The sequence below is a fragment of the Hypomesus nipponensis genome, chromosome 21 (genome assembly GCF_054491055.1).
Source record: "Hypomesus nipponensis isolate SF chromosome 21, ASM5449105v1, whole genome shotgun sequence".
NCBI lineage: Eukaryota > Metazoa > Chordata > Actinopteri > Osmeriformes > Osmeridae > Hypomesus > Hypomesus nipponensis.
In genome coordinates, this window is record NC_140381.1 from 9,922,453 (window position 1) to 9,946,532 (window position 24,080).

Here is a 24,080-nt window from a genome sequence, read left to right on the forward strand (position 1 = left end):
ATACACAGTGTTGGTACCAAAGTTTCTCTGAGGCTTGAAGCTCAGAGTACATAATTTATAGAAGGAAATAAAAACAAAGATAACATACATCCAACTGGTGTTCGTTATTTAATCAAGCGGATACTACATCATAGACCCGTGACTGTCATCAGAACATGCTAAAGGAACGCATGTGAATGAATAACAAGACCAAATATATGAACAAATATGACATTAAGGCAATAGCTGATCTACGAATGACATAAGCGCAAAATAAGTCCCAGATGTCTTCCACACTACATCACAGAACAGCAGCATAGAGAGTAAATTAACGTTTACTCATGAAGGGGAGTATCTTTTTTCATTGTAGTAATTTATTACAACGTAGTAACACACTCTTTGCATTGTGAGAACACATTTGTAAAGGTGCAGAAGCTCATTATACTGGCCCTTGATCCTCCAACGCTTCCCTTTAACCGTTCTTTACTAGTCCCAAGACACTAAAAGTATTACAGTGTAAATGAAATCAGCCTTAACCAGATTATCAAGAGAGCGAGTGAATAGTTTGTTGACAGTTTGAGTGCCTATGGAGCCACCCTAGGTCTTTGTCCAAATATAGTGTAGCCCAAACCAACACCCTTGCTTGCCAGGACCTGGGAACCAGAAACACCTCTCACCTGCCGTGGTTCAGTGGCGGAGCAGAGGCCCCGACCAGGCTCGGCCCTGTACCCGAGGGTGTTGTTGCGTAACGGCCCTCGCTGCAGCTGCGATGGATTGCGGTGACTCTCTTTATGCTCCATCTGGAGTTCAGCCAGTGTCTCAGGATTTTTAGCTGCTTGCGATTCTGGCGACCAGCGTATTCGCGCACCACGCGTGTCCGACCGTAAACCACTTCCCCTCGCGAATCCACAGGCCCGTCTAGCTTGCGCAGGCCAGACACCCAACCCCTCTCCCCCCCCTCGTTTTTTGTCACCTCAAGGGAAGTGTGAAAACAACAGAGTACTTAGGGATGAAGTATTTTAGACTTTTGCTATTGAGTATCCAGCCATGATGCCATAGTCAATGTGATGTAATGTGAAAATGTTTTGGCCTCAACACCTGCTTAATCCCATTGGCCTAGTACTTCTATGAAAAGCTTTGACCTCATAATAATGTGTTGATTTCCATCCCTCCTAAGAGTAAGGGAAAGTTTTGAATGCGCTCAAGTCCTGGTAAGAAAATTCCAAGACTTGACTCAGCTCTTTAAAAAAAAAACAAGAGAAAACCTCCCCAAGTCCAAGGCACACATGGGTTCTGTTGACCTGCTGGGGTTTCACTCTCCATTGCCTAGATACATAGAACGCGACGTAGGCTCGCCCCTTGGTCCAACTTCTCTGGAACCCTGCCCGTCCTCATGTCTATGAACTGTGAATAATTTCTCAGTGGACGAATACAGGGAGTAGTGAAAGACTAAACTGCCAGTGCATGGCATATAGTCATTCGACCTTGACTAAAAAGAAGATTTGGGAAACAAGATTAATGTTTTGGGTTAAGGCAATGTCTGTCTTTACCTTTGACTAAATGAATGCTTTTTGTGAGTGGTCACTCTGCTCGTCTAACATTTGCTCTTCCCTTGTTCTTAATCTCTTACTAAAGGATTGGAACCGAACGTGGTATACGGCCAACCCGGACCTGACCCAGTGTTTCCAGAACACGGTTCTGGTGTGGGTCCCATGCGTCTACCTCTGGCTGTGTGCTCCCTTATATTGCCTCCACCTCTACTGCCATGATCGTGGACGCATCCGCATCTCCTGCCTCTGCACCACCAAGATGGTGAGTGGCACACAGTAAAAACAACCACTATCCAAGCACTTGAAAAGACTAAAACCACAGACAAAACCAAAATGCAAAAAAAACCTGATAATCGAAGTGAAGAGAGAACAGTTAGGTCTACGAGTACGGTTCACAAGTAACCAGAAAAAAAGACTTTCCATGCTCACCAGCGGCCTAGTTTATATTTCCGTGAGCTGACTATGATACTGTGTATCAAAACATTTATTATCCAAGAGGCACAGAGCAGTCTTCTTCACTATTCCCGTCAGAGCAAGCTAAACTGCAAACGCATACTGCTAGCCACCCTAAACCACAAGAGTAGACTGCCCCAAGGTCATTAACATTATACAAGACCAAACAAGTGTTGGAGTGCAGCAACCATATCTGCTATAAAAGAATACAAGGGTGTGAAAAACAAAGCACACATGGCAGAAAGGAGGTTTAGAAGGGGTACAATGTCATGCCTCAAAAAATGCTAGAGGAAAATCACATGGGAAAATGTGTGATGGTTTAAAGAGGATAATCAGCCATGCATGGAGGTGTTTACAGGAAGTTACTTTATTAAAGGAGATGTTGTACGTTTTACGGTTTTGGTCAACCTGAGTATTGGCGCATTTTGCAAGTCGTACAGTCATCATGCTATCAAGTTAAAAAATGTTGATTTAGACATGAGGATAAAAAATATAGGGCTGGACCATGATTAAATTCTTTAGACCTCACAAGTTTGACACAAGATGTGACATTTACAAACTTACTGCATGGACTCAATTGTAGGTAAATGCCTGATAGCTATTCAAAAGTAAACTTAAAGGCGGTTACACCAAAAACGGACGTACTGTGTGTAAATATAAACCATCCATTTCTCCCAATGATCATGTACAACTGAATCAGGCTGATTATTGACATGGTGTTCTCCCACCTCTCCTGTGTACCCATGTCCAGGTGCTGGGCTTCCTGCTGGCTTCCTTTGGCTTTGTGGAGTTCTTCTACATCCTGCTGGAGAGGAGAGATGAGATCCACCACCACATGGTGTTCCTGCTCAGCCCCATCATACGCAGCCTGACCGTGGTACATAATCTCTCTCTCTCTCACTCTGTCCCTCTCACACACATTCAGTTTTACTATCGCCTCTCTTTGTCATTGTGTATGCCATTGTTTATACTGCATATGCTCCCTTTCTCTGTGTCTCTCTTTAGGAGCGAGACAGCAGTTGTATTTGGGTTGTGAGCTAATTCTGAGTGCATATAGTTGCCATCCTAGTCGTACTAGACATGCCTTCAATGTGTTGATGCTTCCAAACTCTCCTGCACTGCCATCAATTCTCCATTGAATTCAGAAAAGGTTTTGATGGTCAGGAGAAATTCATGCATAGCACTGTTGACTCTATGTAGGAGGTGATGTAAGATTTACAACTACCTCGTGAAGCAGAGGCCGTGCAGGAGGAGCGGATGTATGGCAGCATGCCTCCCGTAGAGACGACCCACAGACCCGCTACCCACAATCCTTAGCCACAACCCCCTCTTCTCCTATAGACCAAACAGAAGTCCTGCACAGACTCGCTCGCTTAGAATCAGACAGCATAGCCCACCTGTGGTTGCCTCAGACTCCTAAGTCAATATTGTGAAAGTTGGGGTAAAAAGCCCACTGAGACAGCTCTTGTACCAAACGTGAATTGAAAAAGGTCATCCATTTTCAGAGCATCACTTAGTAGTCCCTAGAGTGGGTAGAAGTTTGTGCAGTGCATTAGAACGTGCCACCGTTACCACTCTTGAAATTTACTTCACAAGAGAAAAAGGAATAAAATCATAGTACAGAAACCAAGCTGATATTTAGAAGGGTTTCATTGACTGGGTGGTGCATGTTGAAAGTTCCCCATCTAGTTTTCAATCATGTAAAACAACACTAGAACACTGTGTGCCCATTTTTTTCAAACCCACTTTGTTATGGTCCTCCATTTTCTTTGTCAATGCAAGGGATTCTGTTCCGCCTTCATTGGTAAACCCCCAGTTTGTGGTCTAAGGGATCCAAGCACTCCATTGACTGTAATCAGTGACCCTGTGACGCACAGGTTTATTTCCTCCTCCCACTGCACCAGACGTTCCATATAATTAGTAGGTATAGTAGGCATCAAGTGAGGGCTTAGTAATGGACTTAGTTCCACCCACTCACTTCCATTCATAGGGAATGTCCCGTGTGGCCGGTAAATGTGGCTACTTGGGCTCAGAAATGGTACATGAAAAAAGTAATTTGTAACGTATACACCATATGGGCCAGTTTGGGTTTCCTCAAAGATTAGCATCAAAAATGACATTGCGGCAATGGAGATTCTCAATTAAGGTGAAGTTTTGGTGTAAACTGGGGTCAGTCTGTGTCCAATCAACAAAGTCATTTGTAGAGGAATGTTGTTGATGTGTCAAGAGTTTGAATAATTATGAGGCCGCTGGACCAGGATAAAGCTGTGGTTCTGATGGGTCTTCCCAATGCTAACCAGTATGGTCACCATTATGTAACCTAAACCCACCACTTTCTCCATTTGGAAAGGAGCTGGCACGATAGAATGACGTCCCACTCTACCGAAAACTCTGACAGGGAACAATTGTTCCAAACCCATGCAGACAGTGGTGCCCAAACACTGAATCAGATCAGTTTTTTAGGAAATATACAGTGTAGTTCAAGCTTTTATTTTAAGGATGAAAAGTACATGAAACAAAAGTCAAACAATTAAGTGAAAGTGTTGTGTAGAACCAGGGCATATTGTACATCTGTTGTGATTTATAGGAGTAGTCAGCAGAAGAACAGCTGTGCCCGTGGGTTGGGAAATCCCAAATCTAACCTCCTAAGCCTAAAACCAACAAAAGTTAAATCCCCCAAATGGCTCTATTTTAGGTTTCAGCACTGGGGAGCATAAGGAATCACAGCAACTAGTGATACAGACAACTTCCTTGAAGTTGTTCTGCAAGCAGGGGCTCCGAAGAGCATTAAAGTGTAAAAGAACACAGATTTACTTATTTATTTGTCCAATCTCTGTCTCTCACTCTCTCTCTCTCCCTCCACCCCCCCCCCCTTTCTGTCTCCCCTTTTGACAGGTTCTGGCTATATGCATCATCCAGCTGGAGAGGATACGAGGCTGCCGCTCCTCTGTGTTCCTCTTCCTATTCTGGCTCCTCTCCGTGATGTGTTCACTGGTGCCCCTTAGAGCCAAGATCCAACTGGCCATGGAAGAGGTGAAATACTCTTTTAACGTGACACCATGCAAAACCGTCCGATACTGTAGATAAGCTGATGCTTGGATGAAACGAGTCACGAAGCACTGCGGTATTGTAGACGTTAGCTTGACTGTGATACTTAGCTTGACTGTGATACTTAGCTTGACTGTGATACTTAGCTTGACTGTGCATGTACTTAAACTGTGGTGCCAAGCTTGTACTTTGTGTCCCTACTGAATTAGAGATGTCAGAGTGGCTGGTTTGCCATAGTCTAGACTTCAAACTGAGCTGCTATGGTCTGGGAGCAAAGCAGTGTCTGCATCGTTTTTTACACATCCGCAAAGCTAACCAAAGTCACCCCAAGCTATCCATCCCTGAGTGGATGATACTACCATTTCTGGTCTGCTCCCCTTGCCCCAAATGTGTGTGTCTGTTGGTGTGGGAGTGCATGTGTATGTTTACATTGCCCCACTCTTCCCGCATATCCTTCAGACACTGCAATCATTGTCATCTTGGGCGGGTGTCTATAAAAACACACGGCTATGGCCAGTCAAATTAGCATTTCCAAAAACACGTACAACCAAACATACAAACGTCTCAATTTTTGTTTAATGTAGTGATGGCTATAGGAGAAGGGATAGTAAGATATGGCCAGCCAGGGTCAAACCAGAACCATGTCAGCACCCTGTTTATGAACAGTGCCTGCCAGGACACAGCAACTAGGAACTGTGTGTATCCTCATCATAGCAGTCACACACAGGCCAGAGGCATTTTTACAGACACAGGCCCCCATAGACACACACACAGAGCACACAGACAATTCTTACACATTACAGAAAATTGTCACATCACTGCCTGTCCAACACTTTTTACCTTCTCAAAAGAATGAGCAGTGGGCAGATTGGTTCAATGGGCCTAACAGAGTGAGATACTGAAAACACATCAATTTAGTCATTTCAATGACATTTGTTATTCTTTTTTTTTTTTTTTTTTTTTACATGTCCGCTTATAAAGAAGTGGCATTCTGACAACATAAAAACTTGAGTTGAGCGAGTTCTTATTTTCAGACCCCTCAGCCAACCACGTTGACCTACACTCACCACCACCCACTCCCAGCCCACCATCTTGTCGCTGTTTTTGCTTTGTGGTCGGATCTAGCCCCCCCTCCGTATCTCCACACTGGGGACCACATTACTCCAGGGGGACGAATTTTACTGTTTACAATGGCACTATCTTTCACATATAGCCCGTTGCTACACTGCAGACTGTGAGAAGTGGTAAACACAAAGTCTTGCCAAAAAGGCCACATGCCCTCCCGTCTTTTGTATGTTAAGAATAACACACGAACACCACATTTCACATGTGTTGTCGAGTGGTTAATATCTTTGCCCCGGACTTTTCCCCTCCATCAAGAATGTGGGTGCTGCTGATTTTCAGACACAATCTGTTGCTCTATTTACAGATATGGGCCCTCCTTAGCGTGACTGGGACATTTTACCACGGTTTTATTTATATAAAGCAAACCATTAAGAATACTGTTTCTGCCATAGTTGGGCTTAGCAGTTCAAAATAAGTTTCCTCGTGTCTATGCCCCTTTCTTTGTCGCCATATCCTTTCTTATATACTGTGCCACATGTGCCCTAGTATGGGAAACCTCAAATCCAAAAGTCTCACACAAACCAACATTGATAATTCATTGCATTGTTGCCACACCACATCAAATAATCTTTACACAAACTCCTGAGCTTCTTTTCTCAATGCAAGGGTGATTTTCTTTGTTGCATCTGTGCTTTTTCCTTGATTACATAATACTAAGTAGAAAGGAAAGTAGTTGATGATATGCTTTACAATTTCAGTTTACTTTCTGTTTTCTGTTTTACAGGGTATATCAAGTGATATAGTACGTTACCTGGCCTTTTTCTCCTATTTCACACTACAAATGGCCCAGCTCTTTCTTTGCTGTTTTGCTGACCAACCCCCTGAGGGAAAAACTGTCTTTGAAAAGGTAGGCAACAAATTTGGACCACTTCCGTCACAATGTACACTCCATCCAAAAGTCTGAGTGAATGCCTGGGAAGAAATCTTGTGGTTCTGAAACCCCTTTTGGAGGAAGCTTGGTGATTCACTTCCTCCCTATGCCCATTCACACTCTGGCTTCCTATGAGGAAAGTGTGAATGAGTGTCTGTCCGTCTGTCCTCCTCGTTCCATTCATCCAACACACACCCCAGTGGATAACATGACCCGTGCCTAGCTCTGACCACATGACCGCTACACCAACGCAGCTCTTAATTCAGTATCAGATTCCACCCTTTCTCTCTCACGCTCCACTCTAACACAAGTCGACATCATCGTAGACTATTTTTCCAACCGAAGAGACTCAAAATGTTGTGGCAAATGACACACCAGTTTGAATCAGGCATGTGGTCAAACATACACTGTAGTGTACCAAAGCCTGGTCGGTCCTCGATCTCTTCTCTATATGCATTTTCATGTAGAAAAACAAGAAAACAAACTCAAGATACCCTAATGTCTTCTAACATCTGCCTGGTGGTGGTGGTGAAGTCGAGAGGCTGGAAGCCACAGCCCAGTGTGGTGTATGACACACCCATGGGTCCATCCTCAGTGTGTCCTGCTCCTCCTCTTCCCACATCTGGGTGAACTTTACTCACTCACTGAGAGCGAAAGGGAGTGAGAAAGTAGGAAGTCAGGAGGAGGAAAGAAGGAGGGATGAAGTTAGAGAGACTTCCGGTGAGGGGGCGGATTGAAGAGAGGGGGTGCATGTTTGAGTGCGTACACAAAACTACCGCTCTGTGTGCAGAGGTGATTCTAGGTTTTTAAACTGGGGGTGCAAAGGGTAGTGAAAAAAACAAACAAAGCTTCAAATCTATGCTAGATCTTAACTTTTTAAATGAATCATTAGAGTACAACAAACCATGATAGAACACACAATTCACTTAAACATGTTCTAAAAACATTCAATCCGTTTTTTTACATTCATTTGAAAATGTACATTGTTTCATCCCAACAGTAGGGGGTGCAAATGCTAACCCACGCTAAAATCGCCTATGTCTGTGTGTGTAAGTGTGGGCCTGTGTTCAGTGTGTGTGTTCCTCCCACCACTGTGACGGCACTTTTCCACCCAGCAGAGACTTTCTTCTGGCCCTGCTCTGACCTCTGTTGACACAGTCTGCAGTAAATACACCGTCTCCACAATGATCTCCCCATTCCACTCAAACTCATTAGTATCCAGTAAACAGAATTCTCCACACGTACATCATCCAACTGTTAAAGGCAACCTCTGAGGTGCCCTGTGTTTTCCAAAATCCTTCCACCAGGAAGATAATTACTTGGTGGTAAAGTTTTGGTGACATTGCCTTTAATCTCTTTCAGAACCCATGTCCAGTGAAAGATGCCTCCTTCCTGTCCAAGATTCTCTTCTGGTGGTTCACTGGGTAAAATGTCTTTTGCAACCCTCAATTATGTAAAGTTATGACTCACTGGGTGTTTTTTTGGTTTGTATATAAAAAAAAAGCATGACTGCATTTTGGATCCCTCAGGCTTGTTGTCAAGGGTTATCGTACCCCTCTCGAAGCTGATGACCTGTGGACTTTGAGGGAAAAGGACACATCTGACAAGATAATCTCTGACTTGGAAAAAGAATGGACCACAGAATGCGCCAAACTACAACAGTAAGAAACACAAGTTTGTGATCTATAACTGTTGCTTATCAAGCCCATTTTGTGGCATCGTGGTCAAACGTCCGTCGACTATCAGGCCTGATAAAGGATGCTTGAGTCAGTTGTGCTGGTTTTGTTAATCGAAATTGGGTCTGTCACATTCGGGACGAAAATGGATCAAAATAAGCAAGTTGAGGGAATAAAGCCCTGTAATGTCGAGACAAAAGCACTGTGTCATTTTCAAGGCTTGTTAACAGATCCACCCTTTGAAGATCCAGTTGTTAAATCTCATAACCTCGGACTTAAGTGCTCCACTACTCACATGTTAACGGATAATACTTTTTACGGCTGCAGCATTCCTGTATGCATCGGTTGACGTGTTGACAACAACAATGGCTAATTTCCTCTTCTTTTGGTCTTCCATAGTCTGTTCTGCATTAAAGAGACTAGAAAGCAGACGGTTAGGCACCATGCTAGGGCAATTAACTAACACAGAAACCCTTAAGTCTGTTCTGTTGTTTTCCCTTCTCCTCTGGCAGGCAGGAGAGGGCTCTGGCGTCAGGCGTGGCGCTGGGCACCAGATTGCCTGACCAGGCCCAGCTCCTCAGGAAGCTGCAGAAAGAGCAGAGCTCTGGATTCTTTCTGCTAAGAACGCTGGCACGAAATTTCGGACCATACTTTTTGACTGGGACGCTGTGCATCATGGTCCATGATGCCTTCATGTTCTCCATCCCCCAGGTGCTCAGGTAAGAGGTTATGTTCACATAGAAGGCAAAGCCGGGAACAGTATCCTTAGTTTCCAAACACTGTACTGTAGTTTACGCTACATTCTTCACCAAACAGATATCTCCCACACATAATTATTGACCCAGACACTGACATCCATTCATAAACAGAATCAGGCCACCCCAACATCCAATGCTAGTTTTTTTTTTTAACGACTCAGATTCCCAAACAAAAAAGACCTGCCAACAAAAACTGGTTCACTGTTGACCCCACCATCTAATGCCAGCCAGTCAGACAGGAATCTTGTTGTTGCACAGCCAAGACTTGTGGAAGTGTTAATTACGGTCACGGCTTGTGTGAGCGAGGGAAGGAGAAGGAAACCACAGCTCCTCGCCTCTGCTCGGAGGACACTGTTTCTCCAGGCTGCAGGGAGGGAAGAAGGTGGCTGTAAATGGCAGAACTGCTGAGGTTGTGCTGGTGGACCACAATAAGAGAGCCGTTAGCCAAGTGTAAGGGAAGACGGGCCACAAGAGCAGCACTGTTGTGCAACTGGAGCTGCTTTGTGTGGACATGGAGGTCTGTGGCAACAGTACTACTCAAGGCCACTGGCTTTGGTCATAATAGTGAAAGTTAGCGTGCATAGGCATGCCTAAGAAACTTGACAACAAAGGCAGACTTGGCAGAGTGTGACCATGTTGACACATGCACACCACTAACATACCATTGCTTCTCCGTTAATTGGAGTGCACTCGCTATATTAGACTCCTCGCATCCAAGTTGTGTCATCTTACTCACTGTCACACAATAGATTTATCAGAGACACTCAGTATACAGATAAACTGATAAAGTAAAGTGATACTATAGGCAGACAGTTTGTTTGATACTCATAAACTCTGCCTCACCTTTTTTCTTCATTTGCACACAGTCTGCTGCTTGGTTTCATGAAGGACGAAAACGCCCCCTTGTGGAAGGGCTATTTCTACGCCATCCTCATGTTCTTGCTGTCCTGCCTCCAGTCCCTGTTCAACCACCAGTACATGTACACCTGCTTCACTGTAGGCATGAGGGTGAAGACAGCTGTGATGGGCCTCGTCTACAGAAAGGTGGGTTATGCTACACTACATCTGGTCTGGCCAGTGAGAGGATGGGCTGAAGAAAAAGGCATGAAATACTGACTAGAATGTTTATATTTTTCTAAAAAAGTATTCATAGTGAAGATATTGCTTGTCTAAGTAACATGAAGAAACCATTTGCAAAGAAGGACGTCCTGAAATGTAATTGAAACTGTACTAACAGGATTTATTTTTTCCATAACTAAGTGATTCCTCTTTCACTCCAGTCATTGGTCATCAACAGTGCTTCAAGGAGGACCTGCACAGTGGGGGAGATAGTGAACCTGGTATCAGCTGACACTCAGAAACTAATGGACTTTGTGGTGTACTTCAATGCCGTGTGGCTGGCCCCCATTGAAGTAGCATTGTGTCTCTTCTTTTTGTGGCAGGTGAGAAACTGTTTTTTATTTACTCTAAGCGAAATGCCAAAAAAAGGTCCTTGATTATTCCTCTGATCTAATTTCCACTTCTCAAACCCTCCATGACAACAGCATAGCTGGCATGTAATAACAGACATGAATAATATACTTTTTCTTTTTTCAGCTTCTTGGTCCATCTGCACTGGCTGGCATTGCCACTGTCATCCTTATCTTCCCACTCAACGGATTCCTAGCCAAAAAAAGGAGCAAACTGCAGGTACTTTACTGGTGATTTATTTTATTTTTTTACTATTCTATGTCATTTCAAACTCAGTGGCAGAAATCAGAGAACATCTGGATGTGTTAGGTCAGAAATTCCACAGCTGGTTTAGACAGTGTGTAGGCGTATTGGCCTGGATGCTCAAGTCTCTTAACCTTTTGATGTCTCAACAATGTGAAGCAAAGGAAAAGACAGCTACAGTAAAATAGTGCATTTTTAATTTCTCTTTTGGAAGAACAACAGACGTTCAACAACAACGTCAGTTTAATCGAACTTCCAGTCGAGAATGTGCTGACCACTTTCTTGGCTTCTTTGTTGTTTCCGTGTATAAAACTGCTAACCGTTAGGAGCTGTGACCAGTACAGTAAAACTGTAACAATTGAATTGAATTAAACGTCATTAAAAGTAATTCTTGTTTTGGATGTTGTGCTCAACATATGTTGGTTATGGACAATTATCAACAAATCCATGTCTGCAGATGTTTCTCTAAACCTTCCTCCCACAAGGGTGGTTTTCCCTGCTCTGGATACTGTTCAGTTACTACTGCACCATCTATTATCTCGGTTTCCAGGAGGTCCAGATGAAATTCATGGACAGTCGGATTAAGTTGATGAACGAGATCCTGAACGGGATAAAAATCCTCAAGTTCTATGCCTGGGAGAAGGCCTTCCTGGAGCAGGTGCTGGGCTACAGGGAGAAGGAGCTAAAAGCTCTGAAGAAGTCCCAGATCCTCTACTCCATCTCCATCGCCTCCTTCAACTCCTCCTCGTTCGTGGTATGTACGCTGGAAGTTTCCTTTTTACATCATCAAACAGAATCAATCTGTTTAAGTCCATCCAAATTAAGCATTCCTTCCTTTCCACACCAGATTGCCTTTGCCATGTTTGGGGTCTATGTGATGATTGATGAGAAGAACGTGCTGGATGCCCAGAAGGTCTTTGTGTCTATGGCACTGATAAACATTTTAAAGACCCCACTGAGCCAACTACCTTTCGCCATGAGCACCACAATGCAGGTAAGGTGGATTTTCACAAGTTCACGTGTCCCAAAGAAAACCTTGATCATTCCAACATTTGATTTCCAAAACTTCTCTGTGTTATAGGCTGTCGTTTCCCTGAAGCGCCTGGGAAAATATCTATGTTCAGAAGAGCTTAAAGTAGAAAATGTGACCAAAGCTCCTTTGAGTACTGGTAAGAACATAAACACAACACAAAACGATTTTATGTCACTGTATTTGTTACATTGCATTTTGAAATGATAAGCCCTTAAAAAAGTGAAGTGAAAAGGTAGGGCTGTACCCGACTAAGATTTCTTTGGTCGACCAAGACTCAACTAAAACATCTGAAAATCGACTAATCGAACTTTGAAACACTTAAAAAAAAAAAAAAGATCAGAGCAAATCATCAGAGCATTTAATGAAATGCTGCCATACCACAGATTTCTTTGCCATTTTGACTAATAGCACCGACAAAGTAGGCTATGGCAGAGTTTGTAGTAACAATTGTGCTTGTGCCATGTGCAAAATACCAAAACAAAACAAAGTGCAGATTAACGAAAGGGAAAACAGTAACACCTTTTCTTTTAAATTCTATATTTTTAGAGTTGCTTTATTTGTGTTAAATAATATAATCTACAATTTCTGTATAACATTTTGTTAATTCAGCAATGATGACACAAGCGGGAATCCGATCTCACACTGCCATACGGCAGCTCGACTAAAAAAAAAACTATGCTCGACCAAGAGCATATGGACCAGAATATCGACTAGTCGACTGAGTGGGGACAGCCCTAGTGAAAGGAAATATGTTGTTTACATCGGTGGAAACCCACAGCCAAGTTTGGCTAGTGTGTGTTGTCACTTCCTGGGACTGAGGTTGACAGAATAATTATAGGATGTTCCTGTCCGCTGGTCGAATGTAAATCCCCCTGAGTCAGACATGTGATTTAGAAAACACCCAAGCAAAATTTTCTTTGTTTGTATTCTGTCAAAACTTCCTAAGGCAGTTCATTAAAGCAACACGCTGTCATTTAAAGATTCTGCTAATCAGATCCCTTGTAATCATGTTCAGTCTGCAATTTGACATGAAACAAAGTCTGGCCATGGCACAAGTGCATTGACCTGACTGGCATGTGCCCTTGGAAAAACTGGACATTGTTGACCGATGCCTATTTCTATTTCCTTCCTTCTCTCACTCTCTTTTCCTTCTCTCTCTCTGTCAGATGGAGAATGTGTTGTGATTGACAATGGAACTTTCAGTTGGTCGAAGGAGGGTCCTCTCTGTCTCAAAAGGTAAGTTGCACAATTTCAAATCCTAACCTATTGAAATATTTTGAGATTGCATTTATAGCAGGCTTCACCCTTCATCATTACACCTTTCATCAAACAGGATCAATGTGTATGCACAACGTGGGTCTCTTGTAGCTGTTGTGGGGCACGTGGGTAGTGGGAAGTCCTCCCTTCTGTCGGCTATGCTTGGGGAGACAGAGAAGAGGAGTGGCAGAGTCTCAGTCAAGGTCAGCCATCTTGAAAAGTTAGCATTTGAATCTATCTGAAAGTGTTGTCTGCATTCATGACTGATATCTTCTGCGTTTGTGTTTTTCCTCTACAGGGCTCTGTGGCCTATGTTCCCCAGCAAGCCTGGATCCAGAATGCCACAGTCCAGGACAACATAGTATTTGGGCGTGAGAAGCAGAAGACGTGGTACCAGCGTGTGTTAGAGGCTTGTGCCCTGTTGCCTGATCTTGAGATCCTACCTGCCGGAGATGCCACAGAGATTGGGGAAAAGGTGGGATTCATCCGTCTCTACAGCTAAAACAGTTTAAAGATTGTTTTGAAGTAGTCCCAATAGTTCTTCAACTTGTCTTCAAAAAACAGAGTTCTAAGTGGCTTAGATCTAATTCCTTCCTCTTTGTCCTGGTCTTCCTGGTAGGGTTTGAACCTCTCGGGTGGGCAGAAGCAGAGGGTGAGCCTTGCGAGGGCCGTGTACAGGAAGGCTGACGTGTACCTGCTGGATGACCCGCTGTCCGCCGTGGATGCCCATGTAGGCCAGCACATCTTCGACAAAGTCATTGGACCAAAGGGAGTTCTCAGAGATAAGGTAACAACTGTTCAGGCAAGCTCGCGAAATTCAACGCCTGACCTCTGTGTGACTTGTCACAACCATTACATTTGTCCATTGAAGGCGTAGACATAACACCGAGACATTTGAGGAACACCATTGAGCTGACAAGGTTTTTTGTTCCCATTGTTCATTTTGGTAATGCTGTGTGGGTTCTCCGCAGACCCGTGTCCTGGTCACCCATGGGACCAGCTTTCTGCCGCAGGCCGACCTCATTCTCGTGATGGTGGACGGAGAGATCACAGAGAGCGGCTCTTACCAAGAGCTGCTGAGTCGCCATGGTGCCTTCGCAGATTTTATTCACACCTTTGCCAGCACTGACCGTAAAGAGAGTGCCATACAGAGAGGAGGTATGTAGGAGCTTGAACAGACATGGATTGGGTTAACCCCTCACTCCAAGAAAGTGAGGACTTCTTTTAAAGGGCTCTTCTTACTAAAAGCACACACTGTGCGTCCTGTGGTGCAGGTTCCAGGAAGTCCACAGCTCGGTTGAGCGTGACAGATTTTATGCCATTCTCCAGAGACCTGTCCCAGGAGCAGCTTATTGGGTAAGTGAAAATTGACCCTGTGACACGCTCCTGAACATGTAAGCTCCGGACAAAAGGTTTGTGACTCGCATAAAAGCATCTGCTGAATGGATTACTTGTAAATGTCCTTTAGGGGTGATACCAACAGCACCAACCTTCAAGGTATGGAGCCCATGTCTGAAACAGACCAAGAGCCAATCCCAGAAGACCTAGGGAAGCTGACTCAGGTGGACAAGGCTCGCACTGGACGAGTGAGTTCAAAACTTATAATGGCTGTTCTTAAGAAATCTTTATTTTATCTTCTTTTACCTTGTTGATAGTGTCCATTTCATTTCAGCTTCATCAACTCGGTTGTAACATAGTGGTACATTGTCCTGCAAATGTCTCTTCTTTCTACGCCAGGTGCGACTGGAGATGTACGTGGAGTACTTCAAGACCATCGGCCTGGCCTTCATCATCCCCATTGTGTTCCTGTATGCCTTCCAGCAGGGTGCCTCTCTGGCCTACAACTACTGGCTCAGCCTCTGGGCTGACGGACCCATCGTCAACGGCACCCAGATTGACACCGACATGAAGCTGGGCGTCTATGGAGCTTTGGGCTTTGCGCAAGGTCGATGGACGTGACATATCACTTTGACAGTTTTTCCATGTTTTTCCAGGATCCAGATATACGCCTGGAACTGGTCATTGATCACACTGTTTTGTCGTTTACAGGTATAGCTATTTTTGGAACAACGGTGGCCATCTCCGTTGGCGGCATCATCGCCTCCCGCCACCTCCACATGGACCTACTGGAAAACGTGCTCCACTCCCCAATGTCCTTCTTTGAGAGCACACCCAGCGGCAACCTGCTCAACCGCTTTGCCAAGGAGATCGACGCGATTGACTGCATGATCCCTGAAGGCCTGAAGATGATGTTGGGCTACCTTTTCAAGCTGATGGAAGTCTGCATCATCGTGCTGTTGGCCACTCCCTTTGCTGCCGTGGTCATTCTGCCCCTCGCCCTCCTCTACGCCTTTGTTCAGGCAGGTTCTGATCCATGATATCTCTCATGGCTTGGCAGGATTCGACTCAACATTGCACCATTGTACCATTGTACCATAGGACATAAAAGCCTTTTAAGACTCTAAAATTCAACATGCTGATTCAGCTGTTGGTTTGATTTTTCTTTTCCTGCTGACATTAATGTTACACAAATCCGCAAGCGAGGCCAGGGCTTGGAACTACCCTTGCCATTCCTCTCCTCCATTCGTTTTATTAAAACCTCCTACTTTTCCACTGGGTTACAGAGTTTCTATGTGGCCACATCCTGCCAGCTGCGGAGGCTGGAATCGGTGAGCCGCTCGCCCATCTACACACATTTCAACGAGACGGTGCAGGGCGCCAGTGTCATCCGGGCCTTCGGGGAACAGTCCAGATTCATCCAGCAGGCTAACAAGAGGGTCGACTTCAACCAGATGTCCTACTTCCCTCGCTTTGTGGCAACCAGGTGAACTTTTTTTAAATCAGTCATTTTATTTCACTTTGGTCTTCTTTCATATGGTAGCGCAAAACTTTGCAGGTAGATTATACTCATACATTTTTTTCACACAGATTCAGACATTAAAAGTAATTCTACCCACTGTCGTATATTGAGTGTAATGTTGTATACTCAGAATGAGAAATAAATGTCTGCACACCTAATCTGACGTTGTCCTATTTACAGGTGGTTGGCAGTCAATCTGGAGTTTGTTGGCAATGGTGTTGTTTTAGCTGCTGCCATCCTCTCTGTAATGGGAAAAGACACTCTGAGTCCTGGCATTGTTGGTTTGGCTGTGTCACACTCCCTCCAGGTGAGATATTCAGTTGAATACAAATGCAATTCACACTATATCTCCATCAAAAACCATTTGGTACAACCCCTCAGGCTCCAAACAAGCGTAAACAGTTACACAAAAACACATGAGGACGTAAGTTGTGGTTTGCCGCTATGCACTGAACGTTTGATATACTGTTTGTGCAAACACCAACCATATCTTCGTTCAGGCCAGGGCATGTTTCAAATTTCAGTCTTGTTTTTGTTTTGCAGGTGACTGGAATTCTGAGCTGGATCGTGAGGGCGTGGACAGATGTGGAGAACAACATAGTGTCAGTGGAGAGAGTTAAGGAGTACTCTGACACTGTTAAAGAGGTGGGCATTTTTCAGTTTTGGAGGGAAATTTTGTTCAGAGTGATACAAATATTACACAACATACCGTATGTCAAATCGTAAGAAATTGGACTGTTGATCGATAATATAAACAAACAGTACGGTTCAAGGCTGCTTTATAAACTGTCCATAACTCACCCTTCCCCCCTAGGCTGCTTGGAGTGTGGAGGGCAGTACCCTGCCCCTGGCCTGGCCCCAGACTGGCACCATAGAGTTCCATGATTATGGGTTGCAGTACCGCAAAGGCCTGGATTGGGCACTCAAAGGCATCACCCTGCATATCCAGGAGAGAGAAAAGGTCAGGACTTTTGATTAAAGATTATTTCTGCCCTCTAACCCTATGTAAATAACTCTCGGTATAGGACTCAGTTTTTCCCCACTGTCAGAAGAAAACTCAACCTATTCATGAATAAATACTGTACATTGTTGGAATTAGTTTGTGCTGGGAGCATGAGGTTTTAAATGCATTTTCAAACTATTATTCGAATATCTGTCACTTCCAGGTTGGCATAGTGGGAAGGACAGGAGCAGGGAAGTCTTCACTGGCTCTGGGGATTTTTAGGATCTTGGAGGCTGCCAAGGGAAAGATCTACATCGATGGTGTGAACATTGCAGAGATTGGACTACACAACCTCCGATCCCGCATCACTATCATCCCTCAGGTAATACACAGTCAACACAGTCAAATTGATGTAAAAACAGATGGATGATCACGTTTTGGCCCATTCGTATGGGTAAATAAAATACCTGCAAAGAATGTTCTGGAAGGAACCTGTGATGTGAGGTTGGACTATTTCCTTTTCTCCATCAGGACCCTGTGCTGTTCTCTGGCTCCATGAGAATGAACCTTGACCCCTTTGACGCCTACACAGATGAAGAAGTGTGGAGTGCTCTGGAGCTCGCACACCTCAAGAACTTTGTGTCTGGACTTCCTGACAAACTCAACTATGAATGCTCGGAGGGAGGCGAGAACCTCAGGTGAAACACAAGCCTTGCACTGTAGATGATACAATCTTTCACACACCCTCTCAGCCGTGGCTTTCATATACCCTTAGGCTGTAGTTACCAACCAGGGCCTAGTTCTATCATCTCAAATGATGCACCACTTTGACAAGGTACCATTTAAGACATAGCATGAAATCTTTAAACCTAATCATCTTGTCTTGGATAGTCTTGGTCAGCGCCAGCTGGTCTGCCTTGCCCGAGCTCTCCTAAGGAAGACCAAGATCCTGGTTCTGGACGAGGCCACCGCAGCAGTGGACCTGGAGACTGACACCCTCATCCAGTCCACCATCCGTAGCCAGTTTGAGGACTGCACTGTGCTGACCATTGCCCACCGCCTCAACACCATCATGGACTACACCAGGTAACAGCACAATTCTTTAGCCAGATTACAGTGTTACAGTGTACGCGTGGCCAGTGTCATTCATTCCTTACAACAAAATCACAAGCAATGCTTGTGTATACAAAGTATTCTCCATCTCAAGATAAAGGCTAATGGATGGTAGAGACTTAAGGAAAGTTCTATATCACATTTGACCCTCTCTTCACCTTCCACAGAGTCATTGTCATGGACAAGGGTCACATCACAGAGATGGACTCCCCAGCCAACCTCATTGCTCAGAGAGGACAGTTCTACTGGATGTGCAGGGAGGCTGGGCTGGTCTAGGCTCCCCAAGCTCCACCAAGGGTCTCTCTGAGGCTAGGGAAAATGTACACAAAGTACCCTGGTCCACTTTGAAATCTAATCAGGTAGAGAATTGGCCATTTAATGCTCTAATCAAGGCAGCTCAAACTCTTACTTAAGGGCATTGCTTTTCGGAAAAGTGACCCGGAAGTGACGTTTCTGGTCACAGAAAGTAAGGTCTTGTTAAATGACTGTAATGGCAAGTGCTGTTATTGGACTATTAGAGTTTTTAGATGGTTAGATTTTTTTGTTTTTTTTTGTTTTGTGATGCATGTTGTAAATAGTTGACGTACAGTAGAAGAGTGTCATATTTTTGAAAGGGTACTTAAGGATGGAAAAAGTGCCAAGGAATCTAAAGAAAGGACATTTCACTCTCTGAATGTGAACCAGTTGTTCTGTTAGGATCTACTACTTTAAATGAAGTAATTTTTATGAAGAACATGGTACTGTACATTTGTCAATGTAGAAGTCTCAGGCCGAATGCAAAAACGATATTTATGGTTATACCGAACAGAAAAAATAAACCAACAGAACAAAATAGAATAATTGAACTTGTATTCACTTCAAGCGACCTCAACGTCAGAAAGATGACTAGTTTATTAGACAATAACCCCCCCCCCGTCCCAGAAAAAAACTGGGAGAGGGAAAGCTTTCGCCGTCTAGCCCTCACTAGTCATTTAATGTTTTATGAGTTGGGGAAAAGAAGAAAACAGATGATGAGGCCAAGGTGCTAGCAATTGCCAACTATGTTGCGGCGTTTGTTTATTTCAGTCAAAGTAAACACATTTATAACGGACGCTAGAAAATTATCGACCAATATGCAACCTGACCTTTCCAAAGCTGCTTGTGGGAAACCCAACACGAATGAAGGGAATACCAATACAAAGCAGCAGTGATGAATCCAGGACTTCCATCTGCTTTCATCTGCTTGCCAGCCGCTCACCAACAAACAAACTGAAAACTACATTATTTTAGGTTCTGAAGTAAGAGTTTATATCCTTATAGATGTGTTATTTTTTGATTATTTTTGTTAGGCTATTACAGGCTGTGTAGAAAATGTCTCCTTGTTGACCATGTGCATTTTCTAGAGATCCACATGGATTTTCCAAGAGAAGTGACCTTATTGTATTTTTGTCTTACTGGTTTAGACAGTATGCTAAGAAGCTATACTATATGTATGTATAATGTAATGTAAGTGGCCTTCAAAATCTAAAGATTGTATTATATTTATACTTTTATATTCAATCTGTTCATTATTGATTGATTGATTGATTGATTGATGCAATGTCTGTATAATACGTTATGCTGGATACAATAAAACATTTGTTAGAAATACTGATTTAAAATGGTACCTTGTACAGCAATGCTCTTATAAGTGGCCATATAATTATGCTTGATTGCACTTTATAACCAAGGAATCTGGAAATTATTCTCGACACTCCATATTACAGCCTTTCCATAACAAGTCTTGATAATATAAACGCTTTTGGGTGAATTATTAAATACTGGATGATTCTAGATTGAATCTGAACACCAAGTAATTTCATGTGACTTCAGGGGAGATATTTAGACACCATCAACTAAAAGGATTGCTTCACCGTGCAAATGTAGCTTTACAGTTACACCACTAGATGACAGCAGATGTTAACACGTGTCGTCAGTTTTCCCCTTTGAACTCAAGGAAAAGTGAACGTCATTTCATTTGTTTACACCTGTTGCAATGGCGACCATAACAGAACTGAAATGCGGTAAGACCCCTGACATGTTTTACTTTTAAAACAGTACAAGCACAAAACTATATCGTTTAAATAGATGTTTAACTTATTCAACGCTAGCAGCGACATGGCTAAGCTTAAAATGACTAGCTATCCTACCTCATAAAGTTTGTCACGAATCACTGTTTGCTATGTTAGCTGCGCTGTTTGGTTAGCTTATCTATCAATGAGACACTATGAACCCGTTGAGTAGCCAGCAATGGTTATTTTATGTCGAAAATATTCTAGTGTTGCCACATTTCTTACCCTTTTGATAAACTTCTTTACTTCAAGCGTTAAGAGAGACCCTAGAGTCTCGAGGAGTCTTGGGGCAGTTGAAGGCTCGCATCAGGGCTGAAGTGTTCAACGCGCTAGATGACCAGAGCGAACCCCGTCCCGCGCTGTCGCACGAGAACTTGCTTATAAACGAGCTAATCCGCGAATACCTGGAATTCAACAAGTACAGATACACAGCCTCGGTTTTGACCGCGGGTAAGAGACCGATACTTACCTTCACCGAGTTCCGTTTGAAAATGTCTAGCTGTGGCAAGTCAGAGGAGGACATAGTTCAAATATATTATGCTGGTTGTATTGTTAATCTTGTGAGCTCTTTCATTGAAACGATTACAAGTTGGGTATATGTATTCTATTCACAGAATCAGGCCAACCTGAAGTTCCACTGGACAGACAGTTCATGGCGAACGAGCTAAAGGTTGTGGAGGATCCTAGTTCTAAATCTGTGTAAGCTTTTCTAAGGCTTAATGTGGAGACCACTTAATATGCCACATATATGCATATATTCATCTTTGTTGTTGTCCTGGTTCTGAGATGCAATTATATTTCCAGGCCACTTCTCTATGGCTTGCTGTCCCACTTCCTGAACAGCAGTGGTGACAGTGGACCGAAACTGTTCCTCAGGAGTTCGTCTGCTCCGAGTGGAACCAGAGAAGCCAACTCGCTCCCTGGAGCCTCTGACTTCTAACACAGCGGGTGAGAGAAAAGGGAAATTTGGGCCTTGATTTTTGCCAAACCCAAAATGTTGATGGCTGTGATCATGCAGTCAGAAATTGGTTGAAAGAGATACCATTTCTCCTTCTCAGCCAGTTGTCACTGCAGTGTGGAAGAAGACACATTTTCTTCTGGAAAGGAAATGGCCTGGACTTGTGATGAAAGCCTTAGTGGTATGTTGCCAAATCAGGGAACAGACTAAGCTCCTTATACATTCCTTAAGTGTCTGTTTGCAAGTTGATCGTCATCAGTGAGCAGAGAGGTTTTTGATTGTGTTTAAAGTTGGTTGACTCTATTGATCTGCTTTTGTTTTATAGTAAATTTTGACTTTTTTTTTTTTTGGTACTATAATTGTATGTGTATGAATGTATATAAGTCGTTATATAAATAAAGTTGTTATTGACACACTTTTGTAAGTTATTTACATCTATTTTGTAGTTTATTGCTAGGAGTCGGCCATTTCCATTATTTTTGCATGATATGTGTAAGGGCCATGAATGGACTGGGACGATTTAGATAGTCCATCACATGGGGGCAGCAGCACCAAACACGTAACGATGAAAAAACATACATCATTTGCCTTGTCCAAGTGCTGGTAAAAAAAACATTGGGAAAATCTCAGTAAACTGAACCATTTTCTTCAACTACAGTTCACATCTTTTCTTGTAAAGTTTATCCCTTTTATGTACAAACAACATACATGTTATGCCAGAGCTAAAAAGCATGTAACTCAATATTATTTGTAGTCTAATTAGCAGTGTCCAAAACTTACAAACTCACAAACTGCAGCCTCACTGCAATGCACTGCTGCTGTATAAGGCTAAGTTCTACAACAGTATGCATCCACTAGCCTACTGCCAAGACTAATAGGTTGTACAATGTATTTATCAGAGCAATGTTTCTCTGTACTGTGTTTTAAGGAATTATTCCACAAAGTTTTTCAATTAATGTCAGGTGTGTGTTTGACAGTGATTATTAGTAATGAGTAGATGAGTGAAATTGTTTTACCTGTCACAAATTTACAAATGTAATGCATTATTGGGTGTTTGTCAAAAGAAGTTTACTTTATATTAACAATTAAAAATCATATTCACAGATGTTAATGAAGTATTTTTAGCATAATATCCTAAATATGCTTTCCTTTTCACAATGCTGTCATAGCTAATCCTAGTGGTTTATCAAAATGATGGAACTGGAGAACCGGCTGCATTGACGGATCCCCACACACACCCCACCCTCAGTGTTTTCCGTGCGGCAGCTCAGGAACGTTTCTGGAGAACCCTAGTGACGTCCCCATGTGGCCCAGACCCTGCGCAGGTCACACAAACATCTTCCTCGGGTCCAACCCAGGCCCCCCGCCTCTCCGCCTTCCCCCATCTCACTTCCTCCCTTGCCATAAAAGGGAACTTGACATTCTTATCTTGTAGAGAGTGACATGGTTGCTGGAAGCACTGCGACCCTATGGAGTAACTTGAGAGGCTTATGTCTTATGTTGCTTTCTTTACAGACCTCGTTTGACCTGTGTTGTGGTGTTTTATGGGTTATTGTTCCAGTAAACTGCCAAAGTGATCTAAAGACGACTGTCCTGAGATGATGTGCTGCCAGCCTACAGAGTGCCGATGCCTCGTGTTACTGTACCAAGATCTTTATAGAGTGTTAATTCATCGCTTGCTGGGAGGCTAAACAGGCTATTCAGTGGTCTTCCTCCATGCAAGCGCAAACAAAATGGATGCCCAAACCTGCTTTGGCTCACCGAGAAGTTAATTCCACACACATACATCAAATATAATCTTTCCCTTTGGATATTACACTTCTATTGGCTGTTTGGCCCCTGCAATCACCACTAATGGTTACACGTTCTCTGGTACAGCTAAATATGCAGAGGAAATTGAAGATTTAAATTGGAAGATTGCCCGAAAATAGGTAGCATTTGTTCCATGATATAAATTGGATGTGTGTGAAACAGCTGTATAAATACTGCTGACCACAGCGCTGTTTCTTCGTGCACGAGAGAAGCATTGTTAGTTTTGAGCCTGAATTAGAATGCAAGTGCATTCCAAAAGGGTCAACTATATCCATAAACGTATTGTTCTATTGTTTGTCCTTGTATGGTCAAAACAGTAGAGGGTAACATGAATCTCATTAAATTGGAGTCAGAAAATGTATGAATGTCTCATATAGTATCATATACTTTTAGATGCTGTAAATGTCACTAGTTTCTTTTCACTGAAACTCGTATACATTTTGGAGTTGTCGATGGCCAGTACAAAGAAAGAGACCTGTTCGTTTATTGGAATTGGCACAAGATAACTAGGTACTCAAGTTATGAATACCAGTGTCACCATCAGACAGTAATCAGAGAAGGAGTTCCAGCTGAGAGTCAGGGTACTGCGTTTTGGTCGACCTTCCCAGAGAAGGAGATTCCTTTCTAGGACACACCAGTCATACACTCTGTCTTTCCCAGTTTCTCCTCCTCCTTTTGGGGGGTCATCCATCAGGCTCTGCCGACTGAGCACAAATAGTTCTGCTGTCATTAAAATGCAATGAATAAACATGCACACCAACACACTGACAGAGGAAGGAAAAAGCAGACATAAGGACACTACAGACTCGATCGCTGGGAATCTGACCGTGCAGAGTGTTGT

General features: G+C 43.3%; 2 protein-coding genes and 1 long non-coding RNA gene across 8 annotated transcripts; 2 read left to right on the top strand and 1 right to left on the bottom strand.

The window, feature by feature from the left end:
- The first annotated feature begins 1,004 nt into the window (after window positions 1-1,004).
- Window positions 1,005-19,977, top strand: LOC146237887 (multidrug resistance-associated protein 1-like). The gene is made up of 30 exons (XM_084686142.1): window positions 1,005-1,791; window positions 2,734-2,859; window positions 4,878-5,015; window positions 6,880-7,002; window positions 8,389-8,450; window positions 8,556-8,687; window positions 9,215-9,421; window positions 10,327-10,504; window positions 10,741-10,902; window positions 11,057-11,149; window positions 11,724-11,927; window positions 12,021-12,167; window positions 12,255-12,342; window positions 13,373-13,442; window positions 13,540-13,666; window positions 13,762-13,938; window positions 14,083-14,250; window positions 14,435-14,621; window positions 14,738-14,819; window positions 14,932-15,049; window positions 15,201-15,408; window positions 15,513-15,823; window positions 16,088-16,287; window positions 16,504-16,630; window positions 16,867-16,968; window positions 17,138-17,284; window positions 17,490-17,648; window positions 17,798-17,964; window positions 18,158-18,352; window positions 18,547-19,977. Exons 1-30 carry the CDS (start codon window positions 1,540-1,542, stop codon window positions 18,653-18,655), a joined length of 4,566 nt encoding a protein of 1,521 aa, XP_084542268.1. The 5' UTR covers window positions 1,005-1,539; the 3' UTR covers window positions 18,656-19,977.
- Window positions 6,845-20,822, bottom strand: LOC146237888 (uncharacterized). Of its 3 annotated transcripts, XR_014740662.1 has the most exons (5): window positions 20,695-20,822; window positions 17,125-17,260; window positions 16,809-16,883; window positions 16,478-16,565; window positions 6,845-7,670 (listed from the first exon to the last, which is right to left on the bottom strand). It is a non-coding gene; the product is annotated as an uncharacterized LOC146237888 (long non-coding RNA). The 3 variants fall into 3 exon arrangements; XR_014740664.1 differs by lacking the exon at window positions 16,809-16,883; XR_014740663.1 differs by lacking the exons at window positions 16,478-16,565; window positions 16,809-16,883.
- Window positions 20,279-23,581, top strand: cep20 (centrosomal protein 20). Of its 4 annotated transcripts, none has more exons than XM_084686141.1 (5): window positions 20,279-20,421; window positions 20,722-20,919; window positions 21,084-21,168; window positions 21,274-21,433; window positions 21,894-22,534. In XM_084686141.1, exons 1-4 carry the CDS (start codon window positions 20,394-20,396, stop codon window positions 21,407-21,409), a joined length of 447 nt encoding a protein of 148 aa, XP_084542267.1. In that variant the 5' UTR covers window positions 20,279-20,393; the 3' UTR covers window positions 21,410-21,433; window positions 21,894-22,534. The 4 variants fall into 4 exon arrangements, with proteins under 4 accessions (XP_084542267.1, XP_084542265.1, XP_084542264.1 ...); XM_084686139.1 differs by lacking the exon at window positions 21,894-22,534 and adding an exon at window positions 22,597-23,581 and having other exon boundaries at window positions 20,280-20,421; window positions 21,274-21,417; XM_084686138.1 differs by lacking the exon at window positions 21,894-22,534 and adding an exon at window positions 21,528-21,840 and having other exon boundaries at window positions 20,280-20,421; window positions 21,274-21,417.
- The last annotated feature ends 499 nt before the right edge of the window (window positions 23,582-24,080 follow it).